Source organism: Xyrauchen texanus, chromosome 2 (assembly GCF_025860055.1).
Source record: "Xyrauchen texanus isolate HMW12.3.18 chromosome 2, RBS_HiC_50CHRs, whole genome shotgun sequence".
Taxonomy (NCBI): Eukaryota; Metazoa; Chordata; class Actinopteri; order Cypriniformes; family Catostomidae; genus Xyrauchen; species Xyrauchen texanus.
Genome location: NC_068277.1, coordinates 43,842,525 through 43,869,597, shown reverse-complemented (window position 1 = coordinate 43,869,597; position 27,073 = coordinate 43,842,525). Strand labels below are relative to the sequence as shown.

The window sequence follows — 27,073 nt, the reverse complement described above, 5'->3', positions numbered from 1 at the left end:
AATAAAATAGGACTAATTTGATCTGCATTTAAATCAGCTCATTGAGCTTCATTTCACATCCGAGATCTCTAAGAATCAGGGTATTTTTGAGTGGAGCCATTAGGTTTAATCATTGACTCAAGAGGAGTCATTTGCAATTTAGAGAAGTTTGTCAGATGTATTAGCAGACATTCTATTCTTTAAGCACTCCTTATATGTTTGTTAGAGGAGCTCATAGATCATCTTCACATGTTGTGTATGAAACCACCCCTGCTTATCAAAGTGTTTCCATTTACATAAACCTGTCTCTGAAGCTTAAGCCAGCAAAAGTTATTTTCTCCCCCACAGGATAATGATTTTAATTGCAGAGAAAGAAGAGCATGAGTTTAAACAGCAATATAGATTATAATAAATAGACAGCTTTTCATAAGTGCAGCTCTCGCCTGGTTTCCCACTGAAGCTAAGCGGGGTTATGTCTGGCTAGTGCCAGAATGGGAGACATACTGAGAAAAACTAAGGGGGCCTTATATACTAATATCCCAGTATACTATAGTGATAGGGACACCACTGTAAAAAGGCACAATCTCTCAAAAAGATACCTGACCAAATTTGCCAGGTCCTATCGCAGGTCCTTTGAAAACCCAGCAGGCCAAGACATTTGCTGATTTCATGCTAATTTTTATTTGGATAATATTTGCATTGTTGGATATCAGGTTATGACAATACAAAATGAGACAGAGAAAGACTAGATACAAAATAAAGTGAAAGCAAAAAGATAAAGTGAATCTAGAGCAATTTGCTGAACTGTAACGGCACACTCAAGCCAAGTATACATCGAGTTAACTTTTGGCCTTCACAAAAACAGACTGAAGCAATCAGCAGGTAATAGGAATGCTAATCTCTTAGTAGATCAATGCAGATCAGTGTTGCCAGTTTTAGAGTCTCAATATTTGGAATAGGGCCTGCAATAAAAGCACTTGTCCATTAAAAATAGCTTGTGAAATCTTTGATAATCTCTTTGTCCATAAATCCTTTGTGTGGGTGACTCTTAAGACAAGACTAATTATAACCTGAAACCAACATTGCACAAGATTAACATATGATTTATTATTGAATAATGCATTCATTCTCAAAATGCCAACGCTTCCAAGAATATCCACAGCAATTTTCTTTGTCATTGTGATCCTTGAATGTGGACCAAAAAGTGAATCCCTTGATTTGAAAAGCTTTCTTTTTAATGTGTGAGCGGATTCACAAATTGAGATGGTGTAACTGGTTAATGATAACAACAGGGCAAAAATAGTGTCTCAGAATACCTTGCACACAAACTGTTAACATCAGTTTTACTTTGACAATATATAGCTAACTTCTGCTAGATCAGTTTTACTTTGACAATATATAGCTAACTTCTGCTAGATCAGTTTTACTTTGACAAGGACATATGTCCTCATAATAATGTTAAAACTAAAACAATGACTGCCTAATAGATGGCTGTGCTGATTGACCAAATTATACCACATGTCTCTGCATGGTGACGTATTCAACATGAACTAGCAGCATGGTAGTTATACCGTAGTAAATATGATATTATTTATTGGCTGCTGATTGCCACTTGAAGTTGTTGAAAAGTGCACACCTTTGTGCATCCGTGTCGCCAGGTCATTTTTCCGGGGCTTCAGTCCCGAATGTTTTGACTGTAGCCCCGAATGTAATTTTAAACGTAGGCAACAGAAATTTAGGTGCAGCTCAACAACAACAAGAACAAAAATATTTCTGCATGAATATGCAATATTCTTCATGATGCAGCCTGTCACGCAGGTCTTCGAGGAACGTAGGCTACTCACAATAATATTGCTACATATTGTTTGAAGTTCACGTGGCGTGACATCCTCCCCCTCCACCTCCTGCTACTAGAGAGAAGCAGCTTGTGTTACTCTGGAGGAAAAATGAAACATCAAGAAAAAAAGCAACATAGCCTTTTGGACTTTATTGAAAAGAAGAGTAATGGTGAGGATTTACTGGTGTTACCTACATGTATAGCTTAATGTTTTTAAACTTGTGGGCTGTCAAGGACATCCAAATGTAGGGTGACCATATGTCCTCTTTTCCCCAGAAATGTCCTCTTTTTCGGAACTTAAAAAAGCGTCCGGCCGGGATTTCTAAATTTGCAAAAATGTCCTTGATTCGACTTTAGTTGCAATATGATGTGCATCTGGTCTAATGCTTCATTGTGCATATTTACATTGCTTTAACCCCTCTTTGTAAGTTCCGCCTTCTTGCACACCAATTGGTCGATTATAAGAGGCTTGCAGCAACTATTGTCAATCTCTCTACGAAGCGCTGTTGTGTTCGAAATCAAACAGTTGCTTGACAGTAGCAGCAAATGACAGATGAGTGGAAACAATGCCCAAACGAAAGTGCAAATTTACAGAAGATTTGCACAAATAATCCCCATGCTCTCATCCAGGTCGAGATCCGTGGGAAGCAGAATGTATGACAATGTAATACTGCACTTATGTGTCAGTTTCTAATAAAGGTGCAAGTTGACCGTTTAGACACTAGGAAAAACTACTTAATTACAGTAATGTGAATATTTGTAATTCGTTACTTTACACCCCTGCTAGGAACGATATGTAAGTACTTACTCAGTTGTAAGTAAATGCTGCTTTCTCAGTACTGTCATTAAATTAACTGATGAAGATATTTATAATAGTCACTCTAAAAATAATAATAGCACATTTCACACGGAAGCAATGTGTAGTGGCAAATTCCAAATAACAAAATAATTATGCCAATTCCTTGATACAGGGTTAAAGTTTAAAATGCTCAAAAGACAGTCAAAAAGGTCATTTTATTTGTTTTCATATATTAGTTTCTTTTTTTCCTTTCAATGGAGATGTGTGTGTGGTTTGAAAACCAAATGCTTGCCCTGTACACACACTCCCCCCACAGTTCAAAACTGCATATAGACCAATCACATTAAAGGGGGTGGGATACAGGTGAACAACTAAATTAACTCACAGAAAAGTAAAAATAAACATTCATAATATAAATGGCTCCTACATAATGATGGAGCTTTAGTCATTTTGGGAAAAAACATGATCTGTGACCATGGCCATTGCTATTGGGTAAAAGGTGGTAACGATTCTAGGGTCCCACAGGTCCAGGGGGGCCTACAACAAATTTTAAACTATTTGTTTTAATATGGAAGGAGCCCAAAGCAAAACACAACCAAGGGGCCCAGAATTCCTTGCTATATCCCTGTCTGGGACATTCGAAGATTCGTTAGTCCAAAAACCATGTGACTGCTTCGATATCTGGTTCAAAAGAAGTGCAAATCCCAATACAGTCACATAAGAACATTTCATTCCCCTTTTAATGAAATGTTATTGCCAATCTCAAAAGAATATTTATTTTCCAACCCTCACTTTGTTAATACTTATTTATAAGCACTTACTTTAGTTAATAAAAGACAAAAATGACATAATAACTTTGATAATAAATGTTATTGCTTTTAAACTTTATCAGCCACAACGGCTTACTAGCTGTGCTTACTTTTTTGACCACCAGATGGCAGTAAATTGAACAGTGTATTGAAGCTTTGTGTCACGAATCCAATATCAATAAATTTGAAAATGTTTTAGAACAGGGCTAAAGGCACAACTTAAGGAAAATTTGCTTTTTTTTTTCTTGTCACAAAGTGTATAAAGATCGAACTTCATCCACTTGAAAAGATAGATCCATACTATAAACTTCCAATAATGTAATTTGTTTAGCCGTAAATGTGTGCAAAATACTGACATATGTATTTAAAAGCAGGCCTAGTATACGTTTTATCTTTCATTTTCATTGTTGATGGGTTTTCGAGCGGGGGATAACCAAACTAGATCGTGCAACCTTAAAGCCCAGTGCCCCCGTGGGCAGTCAGGGGCCCCGGGTAGACAAGGGCCCCTGGGCACTGGCCCCATTGGCCCGGTTGGTAATCCATCCCTGGCTGAAAGCTCCATTACACAATGTTTGATATAGATATACAAGAATTGGGGGCAGAGAGTCTGCTGGCCACCCAAACTCCACAGCGCACCTCAGTTTTTTCCGATGGAAATCTGTGGTCAAATATGGTACTACAAGGAGCCCTCATTGAGACCCATAGATAACGGAAGGTGATAAGACATTGTATGTTTTTTTATGATGACAAATGATGTCAAAAAGTCTTGGCTTATGAACATTTCTGTTTTAAATGTGATTTAAGATATTATTATCATTGTAAAGCATTTAGATGTTTAGTAATGTAGAAGCATGTAAATGGCATGTAGAAAGATCTGTTACTTTCCCTCTCCTCCCTGGGGTTCTTCAACTACAATAAACATAATAAAATAACATTTGTTTTAGATTTTGATCTACAAGAAGTCAACATTCTAATATCAATCGTTCTTATTTAGAATATTAGAATCATAATTTTGTTCTAAAAGTGCCACCTTGTGGTGGAATAATGCAAAGACACCACATATTGTGACAGTAATGTGTCAATGTAATTTAAATTATTTAAATATTATTAAATAATAGATTTACCTCAAAACAAAGGTCTAGATGTAGGTAGGGATAATAGGGACATGTCCCTATCAACTTCGAAAATTGAAAAAAAAATCTAATAAAATGTATATTTCTTTTTTTCAGTGGAATGCCCCAAAATGAAGGAATATAACTTAAAAGTATAAATAAATAAATCTTTTCAAATGTTTTTATTATATATTATGATCAATTATGAGACTCACTGCCTAAGAAACTGCAAAATAACTACACACACACACACACACACACACACACACACACACACACACACACACAAAATAAAAATATATCTCAGGGTGTAAAGAAGGAATAATGTAATCTGTAACTGAGTAAAATTTTGTTTTGATATAAGAAAGCAATTAAAAGTTATAGCACTACAAAAATAATTTATCCTAGTGTCCAAAAACATCTCCAAGTGTCCAATAGCCTCTCCTTACAAATAAAACATAATAATTGTACATAAGAACTAATTACACATTAAAATACAATGATGACTAAAGGTATGCTCTCTATCTTCAAAGCATGCAGGCACAAGTAACGAGATCTCATTCAGGTCCATTCTGTGTCATTTGAGCCATCATTGAGTCTGTGTATGTACTTGCCACCATCTCTTGGTGGTCATATGTAATTAAAGTGAACGATCATCTCTGCCCATATTTGAATGACTTCCACCATTGGCTGTGGCGATCTGAATCCTAATACGATTGTTTTACCGTTCCGTGATGCTGGACAATATTTTTTTTAGCCAGATATTTAGCCTCTGCTGTGTGCACATTGTCCTTTGTGTGGATTATCTAATGATCTATTCAAACGATTATGTTTTGTGTGGGCACATTTAATTTTTTTATCCCTTTTTCTCCCAATTTGGCATGTCCAATTCCCAATGTGCTTTTAAGTCCTCGAGGTCATGTAGTGATTCTTGTCAATCCGGGTAGCGGAGGACGAATCCCAGCTGCCTCCGCATCTGAGACCGTCAACCCGCACATCTTATCACATGGCTTGTTGAGCACATTGCCACGGAGACATAGCACGTGTGGAGGCTTCACGCCATCAACCACGGCTTCCATGCCCAAATCACCACACACCCCACCGAGAACGAACCACATTATAGCGACCACGAGGAGGTTACCCCATGTGACTCTACCCTCCCTAGCAACTAGGCCAATTTGGTTATTTAGGAGACATGGCTGAAGTCCTGGGATTCGAACTCTAGGTGTTGTAGCCAGCGTCTTTACCACTGAGCTACCCAGGCCCCTTGTGTGAAATTGCATGTTCAGTTTTTTATTTATTTATTTTTTTTTTTTACGTTATAACCAAATACGCGGCTTATATTTACATGTATCATATATAATAAATTGCAACAATAATGTAAGGACACCACATATTGTGTGTCAGTGATTTGTCAATGTAATTGAAAAAGTAAATTATTTACATTTTATTAAATAATAGATTACCTCAAAACAAAGGTGTAGATTTATGTTGGGATAATAGGGACATGTCCCTATCAACTGTCTGAAAATTGGAAACATCCTAACCAACATTTGTGCAATTTTACCACACAGAAATTATTGTCCTACCTCCTCGTACGGTTACTGCATCTGATACTTTTCTCACAACTGTTCAGGATGCACCAATTAATTGTAAGATAAAAAAAAAAAAACTATTTTGGAAGATTACACGGGTGGATTTCCATTGGTATTTTACAACCTATCCTTAAAATGAATACATTTAGACAAGCATGCTTTTCATGTACAAATATTTTCATGTCTAGGACAAAAATGTCCTGAGTTTTGTATGCAGCCCAATGGAGGATTCTTTTCCGTAAGCATCCTCGTGAGAAAGACAAATTTGAAATTGTTCTGCTGAAGAAAGAAAGTCGTACACATCTGGTATTTTTGGCTGAACTATCCCTTTAATGATGGGTGTGTTATGTATGTAAGTATGTAATAAATTATTTTTATATCTCCCCACACACTCAGTTATTTATATACAGTATTTATGCACAAATATGTGGATTTATTTATTTGTTTGTTGATTTATTTATTTGTTTGTTATTTTGCAGGTTTCTTCCTCCCTCCAGGCCCAAATGCTTTATTTTTAATGCAATTTAAAAGGTGCAATTTAAATAGATAATTTTTTTTATATACTGTTTTATTGTTACAACGAAATACATTTTAAACATTAATTAAATACATGATTTATAAATACACAAATGTATTATTAAATATAATTACACTTTTAAACATTAATTATATAAACAAATTTAAGTGTTTATATATTTCAGAGTTCAATTCAGCATTCACTGCAATGGAACCTTTTCACATATCTGGGTTGAGGAGTGAAAGTAGACGCATAGCAGTGTAAACTTGAGTGGCGAGTAATGGGAGACCACAGCATGTCAGTATTATATATAAGCAGGGGTGTATATATATATATAGTTGAAGTCAGAATTTACAAACACTTAGTCATTAAAAGTAATGAAAACATAAAAATTATTTTTAAACATTTTTATTGCTTCATCTATTACATATGAACAGCAGAACATATATGTGTATATATATATATATATATATATATATATATATATATATATATATATATATATATATACACACACACAGAATCTCACTATAAATAGGGGTAAGAACTTCCTGTTCTATACAGAACAAGGGAGGGGCTCTTTCAGGTGGAAGCGACCAATGAGCCAAATGCCTGAGACCGAATGCATAATAATAAAATAAAATCTAGGGGAGGCCTAGCCAACCTTTGTCAGTAGGCCTATGTAACTTATTGAAATGTAATTTGGGATGCTTACCATTCCAAATGAAGGACTTCGCTATGCTATAAAATTGCTTGAAATAAGAGAGGGAGACATCTATATGGAGAGACTGCAACAAGTCATTACATTTTGGAATACAATTAATTTTAATAACATTAACTTTCCCAATCATAGATAAATGTAATGAAGCCCACCTGTCCACATCGCTCGAAAACCATTATTAAAGGGGTCAAAATGAACTCTAACTAAATCACACAATTTTGCTGGGAATAAAATGCCCAAATACTTAATGCCCTGTTTTGACCACTGGAAAGTTCCCGGCTGAAAAGCCGTTACTGGGCAATACGCTGTCAGAGACAAAGCTTTGGATTTAGACCAATTGACTCTATATCCTGAAAACATAGAAAAGGAATTAATAATTCTGTGTAGGCAAGGCATAGATCTAGTAGGGTCAGAGATGAATAATAAAATATCATCTGCGTAAAGCAAAATTATATGTGCCATACCTTCCGCCACCACCCCTGGAAAATCATCCTCCTTTCTAATATATGAAGGTCAGTGACTGTTTGGGGCATAAAAAAACTTTTAGACCGTCCTTGGTGTCTATGCTTAGCTTTGCTGGAAACATCAGTGCAAAAGCGACCTTCTGTTGATGTAAGAGTTTCTTACATTCCTTGAACCTAGATCACATTTCTCTCTTGTTGAATTCGCAAAGTCCGGGAACAAGAAAATATTGTGATTCTTCTAAGAATGTTTTCCTTTGCTCCTCGCCTGGCGCAACACGATATCTTCATCAGATGATCTCAGAAATGTGGCCAGAATTGATCGTGCCTGTCTCCCTCAGCAGATCTGCGAGCCGGGACTCTGTGAGCTCGCATGATTTCCAGTTTATGGCCTGTTATGTTGAGCAGACTTGGGAAGAGCTCGTCCAGGAATTTAACCATATCTCTGCACTCTTCATGCTCAAGAATTCCAACAATCCGTATATAGTTCCTTTGGTTCCTATTTTCTAAATCTTCCAATTTTTCCAAAATGTGTTCCAAGTCTGTTTTGGACACAGGCGGATTAGTAGATAATTCCCTTTCCGATGACTCCAGATAATCAATCCGTTTCTCAACATCTGCCACTCTTGTGACCAACTCAGAGAATTTTGTCTCTATCACCATAATCGATCAACGTATTACAGCGAGATCTTCCAAATCAGCAGCAACCTTAGTCAGCATCACTGAGATGTTGGACAGATGATGCTGGATTTCTTCTCCCGTCGCACCCTCCAAATAAGTTCCCGGCTCGCAGAGCTGTCAGAGATTTCAGCTTGAGCACATAAGTGTCTTTTAATGTCTCCAGAGTAAGTGAGGATTTTGACTTCTTTGCCATGTTAACCTCAAAGAGCAAATATGTAACTGGGTGTATCGAATCGTGTGCAGAGTTGTCGCTCACATGTCTGATTCTCTCATGGCGTCAAGTCCAGGCAGTCTAAAACTCATTATTAACCGCTCCACAGATTTCAAATTAGCAAACTATAGTTTTGGCAAGTCATTTAGGACATCTACTTTGTGCATGACATGAGTCATTTTTCCAACAATTGTTTACAGACAGATTGTTTCACTTTTAATTGATTATATCACAATTCCATTGAGTCAGAAGTTTACATACACTAAGTTAACTGTGCCTTTAAGCAGCTTGGAAAATTCGATAAAATGATGTCAAGCCTTTAGGCAATTAGCCAATTAGGCTAGCTGGCTAATTGGAGTCAACTGAAGGTGTGTCTGTGTATGTATTTTAAGGCCTACCTTCAAACTCAGTGCCCCTTTGCTTGACATCATGTGAAAATCTAAAGAAATCTACCAAGACCTCAGAAAAAAAAACAATTGCGGACCTCCACAAATCTGGTTCATCCTTGGGATAAATTTCCAAATGACTGAAGGTACCAAGTTCATCTGTACAAACAATAGTATGCAAGTATAAACACCATGGTACCATGCAGACATCATACCGCTCAGGAAGGAGATGCATTCTGTCTCCTAGAGATGAATGTAGTTTGGTGCGAAAACTGCAAATCAATCCCAGAACAACAGCAAAGGACCTTGTGAAGATGCTGGAGGCAACAGGTAGACAAGTACCTACATCCACAGTAAAACAAGTCCTATATCAACATAACCTTCAAGGCAGCTCAGCAAGGAAGAAGCCACTGCTCCAAAACTGTCATAAAAAAGCCAGACTACAGTTTGCAAGGGCACATGGGGACAAAGATCTTACATTTGGAGAAATGTCCTCTGGTCTGATGAAACAAAAATGTTACCGTTTGGCCATAATTACCATTGTTATGTTTGGAGCAAAAAAAGGGTGAGGCTTGCAAGTTGAAGAACACCATCCCAACCGTGAAGCATGGGGGTGGCATTATGTTGTGAGGGTGCTTTTCTGCAGGATGGACTGGTGCACTTCACAAAATAGATGGCATCATGAGGAAAGAATATTATGTGGATATATTGAAGCAACATCTCAGAATTCAGCCATGAAGTTAAAGCTTGGTCGAAAATGGGTCTTCCAAATGAACAATGACCCCAAGCATACCTCCAAAGCTGTGGCAAAATGGCTTAAGGACAGCAAAGTCAAGGTATTGGAGTGGCCATCTCAAATCCCTGACCTCAATCCAATTGACAATTTAAAGGCAGAACTGAAAAAGCAAGGAGGCCTACAAACAGGGCTGAACTGGGAAGAGAAATCGGCCCAGGATTTACATGGCAACTGGCCCAAAAGTTGTTTATGGGGTCGCTGTCCTTTACTGCATATCGCAGCACATTTTTGTGGTCCATTCCGCATAATGCTGCGGATCATTTTTGCTTATCGTGGCCCATTCGGCACATTTTGCGGATGCACCACCAGCCCGCTCAGCTCTCCCGATGGCCATTCCGCCCATGATTAGCCCCAAAGTGTGTCAGCTCACCAGGAAAATGCCCGGTATGCCAGATTGCCAGTCCAGCCCTGCCTACAAATAATACATTTATATATACATATCCTCCTAAGACCTGAGCTTGACTGCTGTGTGCATTTTACATTTCCCTTTTTGATTTGCAACTAGTAGCATTATGTTTCCAGGAGTGTTGGTTATTCACATTTTTGAGATGTTACAGACATTACTGCTGATTTTCTGTTAAGCTGAATCAATTATTCTTATTCAAAGTGTGCTCACTTGCTCTTTTCAGCTTTTGTATGAACCACATTTATTTTCAATGTGAAAATACACAGTAAATACAGTATATAGGAATGCATTTACTAATGTTAATGAATAGAATCATTTTGTAATAAGATAACAAAATAAAATAAAATAAATTATATTAAAATGAAGCTAAATAACCCACAGATGTGTTTTTTCTACATTTGATTAAATGTTGTGCCAGTTTACACATATGTGGATATCATGCTTATCAGTGTGCTGACGTGCAAAAAATTTACAGATTTTTTAAAGCGGCATATCAAGAGACACTACTCTTTACAACCAAACACTTTTATCCAGTAAGAAAACTTGCTTCCTTCTGCTCTGACTATATTCCCCAACTCTGAGGATTGTTTTGTCCAGCAGGACAATGCTCCATGCCACACAGCCAGGTCAATCAAATTGTGGATGGAGAACCACCAGATCAAGACCTTGTCATGGCCAGCCCAATCTCCAGACCAGAACCCCATTGAAAACCTCTGGAATATGATCAAGAGGAAGATGGATGGTCACAAGCCATAAAAATAAGTCAAGCTGCTTGAATTATTGCGCCAGGAGTGACTGTTAGTGAGCATGACAAGATGCATAAAAGCTGCAATTAAAAATCAAGATTATTCCACCAAACATTGATTTCTGAACTCTTTCATAATACTAAAGTTTTATGTATATATGCAGTAGGGGTGTTCAGCAAAGCCATTATCTGTATCTGTATTCGGATAGAAACGGATGTGAGCTATAGCCTCTGTATATAAACTATGCCTCGGATGGGCCTATTTAAATATTATTATTATTATTATTATTACTTAATTATATTATTGATATATTATGAATTTTTTTCTCACCAGATTAAGCTGAATGTGTAGGATACATAAACTGTGGAAAATGATTTTAACAGTGGTTTCTGCTGGTATTTCGGACATTAATATCTGCTGAAACAAAATGGTCATTTATGTCTGTGCAGTGTTCAAGTAACAATGTTATTCTGGAGGCACGAGGTGTCAATCAATTGTAAAATGTCAAACACATTTTGCAGTGAAAATTAAATATAAATATGAATGTTAAAAGAAATGAGAAAGCACAGGATATCTCTATCAGAAAGTTGTATGATACACTCAAGGCTTATTTTGTGTTCACATATTTTTGTAGAGGTCATAATTAATTAGTTAACTTAAATTTCATGCGCAGAATTTGTGAAATGCAGTGGAATATATTGTAAGATCGAGCCTCTATATATTTCTAGTGAATGGAAAAAAATGAAAAGTAAAACAAATGTTTCGCAATCCTCCGTGTGCAGGAATATTCTGAATAGATTTACACTCTATGAAGTATGTAAACCTCTGTGGAGCTTTTAAACCTTTTTGGAAAAAGGATTAACCAAATAATTACCTTAATCAGTAATGAGGATATAAATGTGGTCAACTTACAGTCAAGCTCTGCTATAAAATCATCCAGCTCAGGTTGGTATAAATCCTTACGTGTGAAATGTGTGAAACATTTGGCATTAATGTGTTACAGAGCAGACATTTCAAATAGACATTTTGAGAAGTGAAATATGTGTAAGATATAAGCTATGTCCCAAATGACACACTATACTCTTACAAAATTTACTATGCACTCAGACATGTATTGAATGAATTTAGAAAGTGTAGTATCATCGCAAATTGAACACTAAACTAGGTGACAAATGTAATATCGTATACTTAAGGTAGATATTTGATAATATAAGGTTCATTGAGAAATGTTGCATTAAATCAGGTTAATGGGTATGGCCCAAATGAGGATAACCCAACATTTTTGGAAAATCTGTTTTTATTATTAGCCACAAACATTTATAATGTGCAGTCATTTTAATTTCACAATTTCTCCATGTTTAGATCACTCAACTGGTGTAGATATCTCACATCAACAAAGTCGCAAGAAAATACAGTATTTTATGGAAGATTTAAACTCCTGCATTTGGTGCAGAAGAAAATATCCAGACAAAAAATGTTCTTGAGGAGCTGATGCAAAAACGTATTATCATCAAATTATGGATTGTACATATTATCCCATAATAATATCTGATCATGGTGCTGTTTCTTTAATCTATTCAAATATATGTAAAAAAAAAAAAAAAAAAAACCCTGTGAGATGAAGATTACATCCCAAATGATTACACGATCAATAAGTTTTTCATTTGTAGGATCACATATCGATTTTTTTCTTTGAGGTAATTTAAATATGACATCTTCAACTACGAGATGGGAGGCCTTTAAAACAAATATGGTGGTCAAATAATTAGCAATACAACCTACAACTACAAATACAATTTTATTAGATATGCAAAATTTTGAAATAAAAAAGAATGAAAGAAATAGAGAATATAGTTCATTCAAACCCAGATGTACATTTAAAAAAAAATATTGATCTTAAAGCTCAATATAATGATTTGTCAATATCTAAAGATAACAGTGTTTTGCATTTAAAACAGTTATTCTACAATCAAAGGGAAAAGGCAGGGAAATGACTTGCATGGCAAATCAGAAAATAGAGGCAGAGAGAACTATAATTGATATCCAGACCTGCACTGGAGAGCTTACACTGATCATCAAGAGATAAGTAATACATTTTTGTAATTTTTCAGACTCTACATACATCAGAATCTCTGTAACATCATCATGAAAAAAAAATATTACAAGAAAATTCAATAAATAAATTAGCCATACCTCTTTTAGAAATGTATACTGAATCTCTCAAGAATTATATTCTATGATAAATGCACTGATCACTTTAATTCCTAAACCAGACAAGCCATTATCTAAATGTGACTCATTTAGACCAATTTCACTTCTTAACTCTGACATTAAGATCCTAGCTAAACTTTTAGCTGTAAGATTGGAGAAGTGTCTTCCATTTTTAATAGAAGTGGACCAATGTGGGTTTGTTTAAAATGTAAAACAGTACTGAACAAGTATTTGTTCAATTATTTTGACTATAAAAACTCAGCCAATACAGTAAGACCAAATACACATTTTAAAAATAAATAATCTGAAAGACCACAATATCTTATGCAGTGTTGTTTCTAAAACAAGATAAATCAAATTGTTCTTGTTTAAGGATTTTTTTTATATTTTTACAGGAAAACGGTATAAAAATGATTAAGAAACTGAATTTTGCCCTAATATCAAAAAGGTCTTACTAGAAAAAAGAAATTATGATCCAACATGAATTTTCTTGATAAAAAAATATGATCATGCCAGTGTTTCACTGCTGTTCAAATGCACTTTGGATCGCATCATTTATATGTATAAATGTTTTCCATCTGAAAGGACTAAATATTAAATTAAACAAATGACAATAAATTGCAAAGTAATCTCTTCAGTAATAAAAATACTTTTTGAATGTAACTGTATTCTAATTACCAATTATTTAATTTGTAACTGTAGTGGAATACAGTTACTTGTTTTTTTTAAATACGTAATCCCGATACAAGTATTTTGTTACTCCCCAACCTTGCGTATGTTGTCCCTAGATCCTGAAAAGGCCTTTGATAGTGTTGAGTGGCTAGATCTATTTCAAATACTTTATAGATTCAGGTTTGGGAGCAAGTGGTATTCCACTTCAGGGAATGCAGCTACCTTGTAGAAGGAGCCCTTGCCTGAGTGATCATGTTTACCACTGCGGGCGGTAGACCACATAAGTCTTCCGCGTCCCATCCAGGGACCAGACATGGAGGATTGAGAGGTCTGGACGTGGGTGCTAGATGGTGCCCCATTCCTGAGAGAGAAGGTCCTTCCTCCGGGGAATTTGCCAGGGAGGTGCTATCACGAGGAGCGTGAGGTCCTCGTCCTCCCTGACCTTGCACAAATCTGTGCAAGTAGGCTCACTGTTGCACAGCCTGGTTCCTGTACGACTGAATAATTGGCAGCAGAGGGGCGTAACAGCCACCCAATGTGTGCTGCGGCACCATGTCCATCTTGGGACTCGAGTCTGAAGCCAGTGCTGAAGCGGTCTCATATGCATCAATCTGAGCGGCGTGACCACCGCCGAGGATGCCCCAGGAGCCTCTGAAAGTGTTTCAGTGGAACTGCTGTCCTCTGCCTGAAAGAATTCAGGCAATTCAGCACTGACTGCGCACGCTCGCTTGTGAGGTGTGCAATCATTGACACCGAGTCCATCAAACTCCTTTCCGAGAAAAGGCATGCTCTGAACCATGGAGAGCTTGCACTTTTCCCAGTTGATCCGAAGCCCTAGACAGCTGAGGTGCTTGAACACCAGGTCCCTGTGTGCTCACAGTAACTCTCGAGAGTGTGCTAGGATCAGACAGTCGTCGAGATAGTTGAGGATAGTTGACGATGGGCCCTAGCTGCGAGTGCTCTGTGTCTGGCGGCCGTGACAACGGTGGCCGTGAACACTGATTATGTGACCCAAGGAGTGAGGAAACTGCTCTTTTTTTGACAATGTGGGTACCGCAGCCGTTCGGGGTGCGGCAAACACAACACAAAAGGAAACAAAAGATTTGCCTTCCAGCCCACCACCTGAGGATGGAGTGGTCTTGGTACTAGCGCCATAGCGGTCATCTCTCTCCCTGAGTCGTCAGTCTCAGGGGCACTTAGGAGCCTTCCAGGTCCTTGTGCCAGGCCGTGAGGGTATCAGCTTCTTGTGGGGGGCTCTACACTGGCACCAAGAACTGGGCTTGGGCTGTGGCGGATACGGGATCTTGAGCCGCACCGGGGTAAGATATGCTGTATAGCCTCCTTCTGATTCTTCACCGCTGAAAACTGCTGGGCAAATTCCTCAACGGTGTCACCGAATAGGCAGATCTGGGAGATGGGCATGTTGAGAAAGCAAACTTTGTCAGCATCCCTCATCTCGACCAGATTCAGCCACATGTGGCGCTCCTGGATCACCAAGGTGGACACCACCTACCTGAGTGCTCGCACCACGACCTTCATCACCCGGAGGGCGAGGTCGTTCGCCGAGCGCATCTCCTGCAGCACATCTGGATTAGGACTATCCATGTGCAGCTCTTTCAGTGCCTTGGCCTGGTGTACTTGCAGGAGGGCAATGGCATGCAGGGCGGAGGCAGCCTGTCCAGTAGCACTGTAGACTTTGGTCATCAGAGATGACATAGTCCAATAGACCCTGGAGGGGAGCGCGGGCGATCCCACCAGGTGGCGGCGTTTTGCGGGCATAGGTGCACCGTGACTGCCTTATCCACCTGAGGGACCTCCGTGTTGCTCTCAAGAGCAACCACTTGTGTCACTAAATCGACACAACGTCGAGTGACAGAAGAGGATCTCAGATATACCTTGGGTACAGATAGAGCTGGAAACCCAAAATACCAATAGTCTTGATACATATCTATATTCATATTCCCGCAAAACACTCCTGAATGTGTGTATGAATCACATAAGGCCATTGGTGAACAATTTACAATATCTTCTCACCTATATGGCGAAATGGCAACTTTATTTCAGGTAAACGGGATATGGGCTTCAAACTTTGGTACTGCAATGGTGTAAGTAAGATTGGAGATCTATATAAGAATAACATTCTTATTTATTTTGATAACTTGGGAAAAAATTATGACATTTCCCAATCAAATTTCTTTAAATATTTCCAACTACTTAGTTTCCTCTGCTTTGAATAAAGCTGTTTTACAATATACACAATTAACAATATTAAAACAATTAGCAGCACGAAACACTTACTAAGAGTTTGGGGTAGTGGTGGCTCAGTGGTTAAGGCTTATGATAATTAATCTGTTATTTATGGTAGACTTTTTGGTAAAGCAAAGATATCTACAGAATCTAAGAGAAGTGCATTGTGTGAGGACTTAAATATAGAAATTAAAGCTGAAGAATGGAGATTTGTCTGCTTAAAAGCACAAAAATTGTCAATCAGCACCAGACATAAATTAACACAATACAATTGGATGACTTACAATACCCCAGAAAAATTTAACAAGTTTAACTCTAACATATCTGATATATGTATCAAATGCAATGTGTCTATAGGTAACTTAATTCAATGTATCTGGAATTGTGAAGTAATACAATATAATTTCTAAAATAATAGCATAAAAAGTCTCCCTGTGTCCCAAGCTTTGCATTTTAGGTAGGCTATATTTCCCATAAATCTGAAACTGAAGAAAGATGAAGCTAAGTTGTTAGATTTGTGTTTACTACATGCTAAACAATTAATTTCCATGTACTGGAAAAATATATCACGCTCTTCAATTAGCCAGTGGCTAAGACAATTATCAGTCTGCTTATAAATTGGAAAATAATAACTTGCCTCTCTCCTCTCCATCAATAGAGGGTGTGTGGTGAGCGTACTGGTGCACTATGGCTGCCTTCGCAACATCCAGTTGGATGATGCACACTGGTGAGGAGAGTCCCCTGTTCACTGTGTAAAGCGCTTTGAAAAAAACTTGACTTTTCTATGTAGGCTATGTATTTTTTATTTATCTTTTATTTATTTTTTTAGGTTTCGTCCTCCATACATAATTTGCACCTTTTCCCTGTTTTTGTTTCCAATTCTTGTTCTTGTACGCAGCAATACAAAAATACTTATTATTATTATTATTATTATTATTATTGTTATTATCCTTTAAATACATTTGTCGAAACTTTTGTTTTGAAAAACTGACGTACTTCTTCCGGTAGTTTGACGCTTGCCCTCATCTTGCTTAGCAGTTTGTACTTTTATTTGTACGCGATATAACAATACATAATTGTAGTGTATTTGTGTATCACTCTTAGTGTTTTATCGTAAATGAAGCGCAGTAAGACGAGTTCTCTTTTCAGTTGATTGCTTCGAGTTTATTATAATGTCAGGGGGAACTCGACTAGAAAACGCCAATCCTCTGATATTCCAGCGATCAGGAGAAAGACTCCTAACTGCCACTGATAAAGATGAAGATGTAGCTGACCCCATCGATGACAGGGAGATCTTTGATATCCTTCCACAACATTTCACTTAACTCACCAGTCAGTATTGTTGCATGATTTATCTGCCATGTTCAGAGTTGCTCCTTGCAAAGAAAGAAGCTTAAACTCATTTTTCGTACATAGTCACACCTTAACCACATGAAAACATCTGATTAGATCAATCAATGATCCTGAGCACCCACTGTCCCTCGAAGAGCTGAATGTCGTGGAACAAATGCGCGTTAATGTGAGTCGAATTTAAACAAGAATTTCTGTGAGAATAAAAGACAAATATGCATTAAATAATTTTGGTATTTATATTATGTTTTTCTTACAATAATGTTGATTAATATCTATATACCTACCTATCATATTGTTCTCCGAGTAGGTGAATGATCAGGAGAGCACAGTGTCTGTGGAGTTTAAACCTACCATCCCACACTGCAGTATGGCCACACTCATTGGCCTGTCCATCAAAGTCAAGCTTCTGCGCTCCCTTCCTGAGAGATTTAAGGTATGCTTAAAAGGAGCCTTTTGAAGCCAAACACATTAATAGGCCCTGGGTGTCTCAAGTAAGTCATTTGTAATGGTCTTTTTGTTGCTAGATTGATGTTCACATCACACCCGGCACTCATGCCTCCGAGGATGCAGGTAAATGTTCATCGTAACAGCAGGTTGAAGGATAAGTTAACAACATTGTCCCGGTATACTGCACAAGTTTCCATGTTTTAACTAAAAAGTGCATTTGTCCATATGTTGTGTTTCTTCTCTACTTCAGTTAATAAGCAGCTTGCAGACAAAGAGAGAGTGGCAGCAGCTCTGGAGAACTCTCAGCTACTGGAGGTGGTCAACCAGTGTCTGTCCACTAGAATTATGTGATTTATTTATTTTCATTTATAATTGTAATACTCAGCAAACAATACAAGATCAGAAAGCCTTATTTGTATTTTCAAGAGAGTATATTATTAATCTTGATGTTTGCTCATTGCTCAAATTGAGTATTCTTGAAGCATCCAAGTTGAGTTACAACTGGGGAAGTTCTATTGAAATAGGATCCCCCATTCTGTTTGCGTTTTCATATAATATGAGTAAAAATATTTGTGAATATTTATTATATACAATAAAAAAAAAATGTGTTTGGTAATCTTACAGTATTTTGACAGCATCCTAATACTAAGTAATATTCATTGGAATGAAAAATTATTTGTACAGTACAACTGAGATAAAACAGTTGCCACTTGCATATGTTTTTAATCACCAGTATATTTCACAATACAGGCTGGGTAACTGTAAATGACTATTCTTTGTTTAGATTTTGTTTACCTACTTTTAGCATGGTCACATACTAAACTTATACTCTGGCTAGTTTTGCATTAAAGGGATAGTTCACCCCAAAATTAAATAATTTATTCACCCTCATGTCATTCCAGATGAGTATTACTTACTTTCTTCGGCTGAACACAAACAAATATTTTTAGAAGAATATTTCAGCTCTGTAGGTCAGTGCAAGTGAATGGTGACCAAAATTCTGAAGCTCCAAATGCATATAATAAAATAAAATAAACAGCATAAAATAAACCCATATGACTCCAGTGGTTTAATCCATGTCTTCAGAAGAAATATGATAGGTGTGGGTGAGAAACAGATAAATATTGAAGTCCTTTTTTTACTAGTAATTCTCCTCTCTGCCCAGTAGGTGATGATATGGACGAAGAATGTGAATATACAAATATAATAAAAAAGGACTCTTTTCTCACCCACACCTATTATATCGCTTCTGAAGACATGGATTTAACCACTGGAGAAATGTGGATTATTTTTATACGCTTTTTGGAACTTCACATGTCTGGTCACCATTTGCTTGCATTGTATGGACCAACAGAGCTGAAATATTTTTCTAAAAATCTTTGTGTTGAGAAGAAGAAAGTCATACACATCTGGGATGGCATGAGGGTGAATAAGTTATGAGAGAATTTTCATTTTTGGGTGAACTATCCCTTTAACACAAAGTCTCTGACACAGACTCTGTATGACTCAACAAGTTACTCAGCTATTTTTTAAGGTTTTATACATTTTATAAAGGTTTAGGATTACTCCATGGTCTAATTGAAAGGCAGAAGACGGTCAAATGATAAGCACAATAGGGTGCACAGTGTATTTAAATTACACTTGCTTGGCTTTCAAGACACAAAAGTGCTTTCACTGGCATCATTAAAAATGCATGATAGATACCATTTCATGTAATTGAACACTTATTCAATAAAGCCTTTTTTTGTAATTATCAAACTAGCTAATGTTGCAAATGTTTTTCTTTGGTCTGGTCATGAAAATAAAAACCAAACTCTTTATTTAACTCCATTAATTTATGGGCCGTTTTCCAAACAGCATTTTTGCACCCTTGTAGGATACTTTGGGAAGGGGATGCCAATCATAGGGTCATTCCAAACAAAAGTAAGAATGTTATTTTTTTTTCACAAAGGACCCTTTCACTTGACTTTTAGTGAAGGCTACAGTTAAACTGTAATGCCATGCTCTCTTCAGAGTGCCACATCAAGAGCTCTGTCTTTCATAGTAAGGCATAGGGATGATCACTTTCGATTGGAATTCACCCATGATTACTTATCTAACAAAGTTGCTAGTAAGTTTACAAATAAATATTGTGTTGCATTTGAATGATAGGACATGTATCATGTCACATCAGCACAAAAAAATAACTGGTATATTGTCTTAAAACTGTAAATGCAGTAGACAATGATTTTTTTTTTTGTGTCGTCACATGATAAATATTTCTTCAAAGCTCAAGTAAACGCTAAGAAGGAACATGTTTTAAAGTCTTACAGCTGTGTGACTATTACGCTGACATATCAAATGATGTCTGTATGTTTTCTGGTGTAAATAAAATATGAGTATTGTTTTTTTGTCCAAGCACCCTTATTAGATATGCAGTGTAAACAAGTATAAGCAAGTGTCCTAAATGTAATTCTGATCAAATTTTCAAAACCTTTTCAGGAAAACAAAGAATTGTGAATTAATTAAATCTGCACACATTTCTAAAATACTTCAATTGTGTTTTCTTAAAGATAAATGGAAAACTGGACTTTATAAATGTTTTTTTTTTTTTTAATCATTGACAGAAAACTAATTTTTTCTCTACAAAAGGTGGATCAAACTAAATGCTCTAAGCCTAGTGTTTGTTTAAAAAAGATGCATTTTGCCTCTGCTGAAGTTTCTGAATATTCTACCTGTCATCTATTAAATCTCATTATCTTCTGGTTGTGTTCAGGATCCTAGGAACATGCTTATCCCTACATGACTTCTACATTGTTCAGTAAAGAGTTTCTTCCTGATTTAACAGATATATTATAGACCTTGGCATAATGGAGGAATTTTGGCAGCTAGAGCAGGATATATAGATTCCATAAGCCTGGCCAGTCATGCAATACACAAACCTCCACTTAATAAAATCAGCGCAGTGTGTATGTACAACAGTTGCAATATGTGTGGTGCCTTTTTTTCTATTTTTCTATTTGTGGCACAATACTGATTACCACAAAAAATTATTTTGACTTGCTCTTCCTTTTTTTTTTTTCAGGAAAAATCTGGTGTAGGCCTACAGTGAGGCACTTTCAATTAAAGTGAATGGGGCCAATCTGTAAACATTTAAATAATCACTGTTTTATAATTATAGCCACTAGTCATAAACAATATGTATGTTAACATGATTTTAGTTTGATAAAATTGCTTACTGACCTTGTTGACTGTAATGTGCGGACTGTTTAACTGCCGAGTGCTCGTATGTGCTCATTGCCAACCAACGTATATTCTAATAAAGAACGTTGTCTTACTCATTGATTTATTTATTTTTTTACTAAGCAATTGCTAAAAAATTTATTATTATTTTTAAACAATGTTGTTTCTAGAGTAGCAACATGTTTACAACAGCAAAGTCACTATAACTCAATATCTCACTGGAAACAAATCTAAAATGTCAATAAAATAGCTGTATCCAATGGCTGTGAAGAAAGCAGGGAAGGCTGTCATCAAGGGTCTGTGTTTGATGTCAATCAAACTGCGCACACGTGGGTCAAGTGCAGGTGGACCCGTCACCATCTTTGCTGCCTAATATGGGTGTAACGGGATAACCGTCACAAAAATTACCACGGTATTATGTTTCACGGTATTTAGGTGCATTGATAATATTAAAAGCAGTTCAATATTTGGTTATAAAATAGGCCATTTATGATAAACACACAGATAAATATTTCGGTTATAACCAATTCTTGAACTTTATTTTGGATTTCTTCAACTTTAATCCTTTTGACAATTTCTGCTACAGTTTCACTATCACTTTTTTGCATGCATATTGTCAATGTCAATTTCCTGAACATTAAAAACCATGCATTTTGAAAACCCTATTTAGTACAATGTTTTACAAATACATATTATTATATGTACATATTATATATACATATACCAAAAACATATTATTAGTATTATCAAACACATTGGCCTGCTGTTGCGCTACATCAATGTTGAATGAGGTTTTAAATCAATTTGCTGCATTTGTGAATATGACAGAAAGCATAAACATATCTTAGCCTAAATAGTCATTACAAATCATATAAAACTACACTGAATCTTGTGTTTTTATGAAACGGGCTATCATTTATTATCCTGTTTAGGCCTACTGTATTTCCACATACATTAATCTCCGCAAATTCAGTGGGATGGTGCTCACGGAGATGGTGCTTAAGGTTTGAAGCGTTTCCCGCCTGAGCCGATAATTTTTGCAGCAAACTTTACAGACTGGGTAGCCATCAACACTGATGGTGCCTCGTGGGTCTTTTAGCGGAAATAAAGGTTCAGGCTCGCCCGGATATGTCTGTATATGTTGCGCTCGTGCTGGACTTCTGATGTGCTCGAGATGCGCAGCGCTCGCGACACCTGCACGTCACCTTTCAAATTGAGTGACAGTCAGATGCAACCTGAGGAAATCGCAATTTAAAGATTTATTTTATCTAGCAAAGTTTATATGATGATGTGTAAATGTCGCAGATTCTGTCTTAATTAAACTGATTAGGATTTTACAAAAGTCCTGAAGAAATCTATCTTTATCTTCATGCAATACTGTCAATGAGAAGATTTCAACGGTATAATAACCATCCATTTTAAAACCGATGTATATAGTGAAACCTTGAAGCAGTTACATCCCTACTGCCTATGGCAGGAAAATTGCGATGTTAATTTGTTTAATTAGTTAGATGGTGAGGCATTTTGGATTTTGGCATTTGGGGATCAGAGTCAGATGACAAGGTGAAATGTGTTTTAATGATAACAATTAATGTATTTATCATGTAAATGATTACATTATATTTTCGGTGATATAAGACAGTAAGTAAATTGTTGTATTTGATCCCATTAAGTGTCAACCACAGACCTTTGCATGGGCCCCCCTGCGCCATGGGCCCGGAGTCATCTGTATCCTTTGACCACCCCTGACGTCGGGCCTTTGTCTAGGGGCAAAATTGTTACTGGACTCGGCAGATGTTTGACAATGCGCTGATAAAAGATTGCACCTGACAATTCTATCTTCTAACACCAGATGGCAACATTGAAATATAAATATCCTACTCATAAAAGCTTCTCAACAAATGTATCGAGTAATTTTGCCCTTGAGAATAATAGCATGGTGCTGTTTTAGACATGCAACACATAGGGCTTACAATAAAGAGTAAATCTGAAAATACCAGTGGCGCTGTGCCCATTCAGACTGAGGGTGCACGTACCCCCAATATTTTTAAGCCAAGAGGATTTTGAATGGATCGTTTGAAATTACAAAAACATAATTTTTAATATGATAATTCAAATCAATTATAATTGCATGTAAAAAAAAAAAAAAAGTATGTCTTTGTCAAAAATCTTTATTTACATGTCTAAATGTTAGGCTGACCTTGGTGCCCCCTCAAAAATATAGGTAAGCTATATGATGCTCCTGCTAAATACTGATGCTGAAAAATCTAAAAAATAAATAAATACATAAAAACACTTGAAGAGATCCAATCTCTTCAAGTGATACATTTTAAATGAATTTCAAACAGTCAAGGAATGACTGAAAACACATTTAAACTCTAATTTCTGGTCATGAAACATGCATGATGTTTGGGCTATGAGCATAAAGACTGAGCATGAATATGCACCTTCTACCTACAGTACACCATGTATTACATGTGTAGGGGGAGGGAAGACCCCCTCTGCTCGCCCTTGCAATTGTGAATTACTCCCGCAATGTAGCGCACTGGATTGCGCCCCCTCCCTCTCCCTGATCTCTCAATGACGTAACTACTATAAAGCGAGACGTGATTCTCCGAGGTAAACCCTCCCTCGGTGTGACGTCACGGACACTAGCGCGCCTTAAATAAGGGGATCCGTCTTATCACAGAACAGATCATAAGCGAAATCCTCAGCAGAAGAATAACGGAATTAAACGAAAGGATTTTTGAACACTGGAATTTTGACACTGAAGTGAAGACAATATTGCCGCAACCATATGTAAGTACCATTTCGAATTCTCATGACGATTTGAATAAAAACAATAGCCTATGTATTGTCATTATTAGAACTCTATGTTGGAAAGTGTTATTACGCTATAAGCTGTTTTTATGATAGGTTGTAGTTACGTTTTACTTTTACACTGACAGGTTTGGAGTCATGACTTTGAACAAAGGAGACAAGTTGAGGAACATGGATAAGAGAAGAGGCAGCATGCCGTTTCCCGTCCACCTGCAGAACTTGCACAGAAGAAGTATGCCGGTGGACGACCGAGAACTGCGCTCAACGATGTCCGCGGAAGAGACGGGCGAACTGTCCAACCTCATGCGCTTCAGTCCCGGAGAGCAACACAGAAACAGCTATGTGTCCGACTCCTCCGACTCGGTCATCTCCTCCGGCAGTGATTCGGAGGGACAGGTCTACAAGGTGGTTCTCCTGGGAGAACAGGGCGTTGGGAAATCGAGTTTGGCGAGAATATTTGGCGGAGTTGAAGACAGTAATGATTACGAGGAAACAGGTACTTTTTTGACTTGCAAATGCATTTAAGTAAATCTAGCCTACATTCCACAGGCAGTGCTTTGTGGTAGGGTTTTGCAAGCTCTTGAAGATGTTTACATTTAGATTGCACCTTCATTTCAGGAAACACATATGACAGATCACTTGTTGTTGATGACGAAGAGACATCCATCCTTCTGTATGACGTATGGGAACAGGTAAGCCTGTGAGAAACCCTGTGTTAACTTAAAAAAAATGGGCAAAATTTTAATGTAGTGTGCTAACAGTCCAATTTAACCCCTACAGGATAACAGCCAGTGGCTGAAAGATCAGTGCATGCGTATGGGAGATGCCTACATCATCGTGTACTCGGTGACAGACAAGTCCAGCTTTGAGAAGGCTTCAGAGCTGCGAATCCAACTGCGCAGAGCTCGGCAGTCAGAAAACATCCCCATCATCCTGGTGGGAAACAAGAGTGACCTGGTGCGCTCCAGAGAAGTGTCTGTGGATGGTAAGATTCCACCCTCCTTCTGCTCTGTTTAAAACAATGGCAGTTAGAAACAGATGTCTGCTTGGCCACTCAATAGATTGTAGATGTTTTGGATACACAAGGACTTGGCTGTCTCATGTGCTTTGAGGAACAGCCAGGAGGCATAGTGATGATGACGACAACGTAGCGTTAGTCCCTCTGGTAATGGAGCTATTGCTCACCTGCATCTGTCTCTTTTTTCTTTCCTCCTCTCTCTAGAGGGCAGTGCCTGTGCCGTTGTGTTTGACTGCAAGTTCATAGAGACCTCCGCCTCTCTGCATCACAATGTGCGTGACCTTTTTGAGGGCATTGTGCGGCAAATTCGTCTACGCAAGGACAGCAAGGAGGAGAACGCACGCCGCATGGCTAACTGCAAGCGTCGTGAGAGCATGAGCAAGAAGGCCAAACGTTTCCTGGGCCGAATGGTGGCCCGCAAGAACAAGAAGATGGCCTTTAGACAGAAGTCCAAATCCTGTCATGACCTGTCTGTCCTCTGAAAAACTGGACTAAAATGCCCTCTCATCCCCATGACCAGAAGCTGTGTATTTTTTTATGTTAATATAAGGACTATTTAGCTGTACAGACACATATTAACATGTTTTGTAACCTGAAAAAGAGATTATATCAAACACACCTGACAAAATCATGTTGATTATGTTGACCGGTATGCGGCTTTTTCATGTTAGGTTAGGTTTTTTTTTCGCTGCCTTAACATGTATAGTTGTCAAATTCTACCCATGTAATTAGGAGGTTAATCCACAAAGTCACAATGTTCCCTTTTGAGAGCTATGAGTACTGAGTTGTAGGATTAGTTGTATGCTCCTCTCATGTGTGTCATGTCTAGGAGATGAGCACAAGTATTTATTTATTTATTATTATAATTTTTTTTTTTCATGTTGAAATTATATGGAATCAAACTTTACTTGAAATTGAGTACGCAGGTTCGTAACTCAGCAAAGACAATGAACTAGAAGGTTTGGTTTTTGCAAGAGGCAATATAAATGGGGAGTTTCAATATAAGAAGTCTGACACATAAAGTTTCTCTGGCATATATGCTCCATGGGCAAATGACCGACAAAGAAGCAATAAATGATGTGTTGTGAGATGTTTTTAACATTTGATTTGCACTTATTGCCATTTAATATTATTGTGCTGTTCATTTTGTGACATGTTTACATTGGATTTATAATAAAATTATAATGTAAAAACAATACTTTTACACAGTGTTGTTGTCTCTACTACAAAGAAAATACACATTCAAAGAACTCTTTAAAGTGGTAATACTAGTAATGTATTCCCCCATACATATGCAAGCTTACCACGTACTTGAGAGTAAGTTGTACAATTGGAGGAAACAAGGTAGTTAAAGGTTTCTGGAGTCAAATTAAGAAAGCTAATCATTAAACAGTTAGAGAGCAGATGCAATACTCTTCTAACACTTGAAACTATTCTCACTGGAAGTGTGGACGGAAGGTAAGAGCTGCTTTTGTTTAACAACATGAGAGCAGAAAAAATATTTGCATAAGATTTTGCCTAAATTTTTGCCACAATCTGCTGTAATACTCTGATTTTATTGGTTGTTTGAAATCATATGTGTTGGTATTGTTCTATGATTATAGTTTGCTAAAGCACAGCAGTTGCAAGTGACTAATTTTAGCATAATGATGTTTCTTTATTTAAAATAGCTAATATTTTGTTTATTTAGAATGGCATATGTTTATTTTACTCTATAGAAGGGTAGTATATCTTGTATAGGAGTCTGAGTATTTTTGTTTTTGTTTTGTTTTGTTTTTTACAAACAAGAATTTAGGCTAAATTTATATTTAAGTGTAGATCACAATGTTTATTTTATGTGTTTGTAACTGGAAATCCCTTTCTTTAAAGCTTTTCACTATTCTTAAATACGCCTTTCAAATAACTGTAATGGTCATGTGTTGTGACAAATACATTTTCAAAAGTGCAAATATTCTCTATATTTTAATTAATATGTTGGCATCCGTAGTCGGTATAAAATAATGAGCAAAATGCTGTTTTAGATGTAT

The 27,073-nt window shown here is 37.1% G+C and overlaps 3 protein-coding genes across 3 annotated transcripts in view; all 3 read left to right on the top strand.

Annotated features, from left to right (window-relative positions):
- Positions 1-17,199: 17,199 nt before the first annotated feature.
- ciao2b (cytosolic iron-sulfur assembly component 2B) lies at positions 17,200-20,514 on the top strand. The gene is made up of 5 exons (XM_052149629.1): positions 17,200-17,487; positions 17,628-17,705; positions 17,847-17,972; positions 18,064-18,109; positions 18,237-20,514. Exons 1-5 carry the CDS (start codon positions 17,359-17,361, stop codon positions 18,335-18,337), a joined length of 480 nt encoding a protein of 159 aa, XP_052005589.1. The 5' UTR covers positions 17,200-17,358; the 3' UTR covers positions 18,338-20,514.
- Positions 20,515-23,863: 3,349 nt separating this feature from the next.
- Positions 23,864-26,196, top strand: rrad (Ras-related associated with diabetes). The gene is made up of 5 exons (XM_052149593.1): positions 23,864-24,007; positions 24,157-24,524; positions 24,647-24,720; positions 24,809-25,013; positions 25,251-26,196. Coding segments are annotated over exons 1-5 (927 nt in total). The 5' UTR covers positions 23,864-24,005; the 3' UTR covers positions 25,529-26,196.
- A 290-nt stretch (positions 26,197-26,486) lies between these two features.
- cdh16 (cadherin 16, KSP-cadherin) overlaps positions 26,487-27,073 on the top strand; it is a 56,145-nt gene continuing 55,558 nt past the window's right edge. The window contains exon 1 of the mRNA XM_052149582.1: positions 26,487-26,504. The gene's annotated coding sequence lies outside the window, so the exon portion shown is untranslated. The remainder of the gene's footprint in view (positions 26,505-27,073) is intronic.

What these genes read in the sequence shown, in the direction of transcription:
- ciao2b (XM_052149629.1), top strand. Translation starts at nt 17,359, where the DNA reads ATGTCAGGGGGAACTCGACTAGAAAACGCCAATCCTCTGATATTCCAG. An exon ending in ATGACAGGGAGATCTTTGAT is followed by an intron (nt 17,488 to 17,627) that starts ATCCTTCCACAA and finishes ACATGAAAACAT; the next exon opens with CTGATTAGATCAATCAATGA. An exon ending in TGGAACAAATGCGCGTTAAT is followed by an intron (nt 17,706 to 17,846) that starts GTGAGTCGAATT and finishes TTCTCCGAGTAG; the next exon opens with GTGAATGATCAGGAGAGCAC.
- rrad (XM_052149593.1), top strand. An exon ending in TGTATGACGTATGGGAACAG is followed by an intron (nt 24,721 to 24,808) that starts GTAAGCCTGTGA and finishes TAACCCCTACAG; the next exon opens with GATAACAGCCAGTGGCTGAA. An exon ending in CAGAGAAGTGTCTGTGGATG is followed by an intron (nt 25,014 to 25,250) that starts GTAAGATTCCAC and finishes TCCTCTCTCTAG; the next exon opens with AGGGCAGTGCCTGTGCCGTT.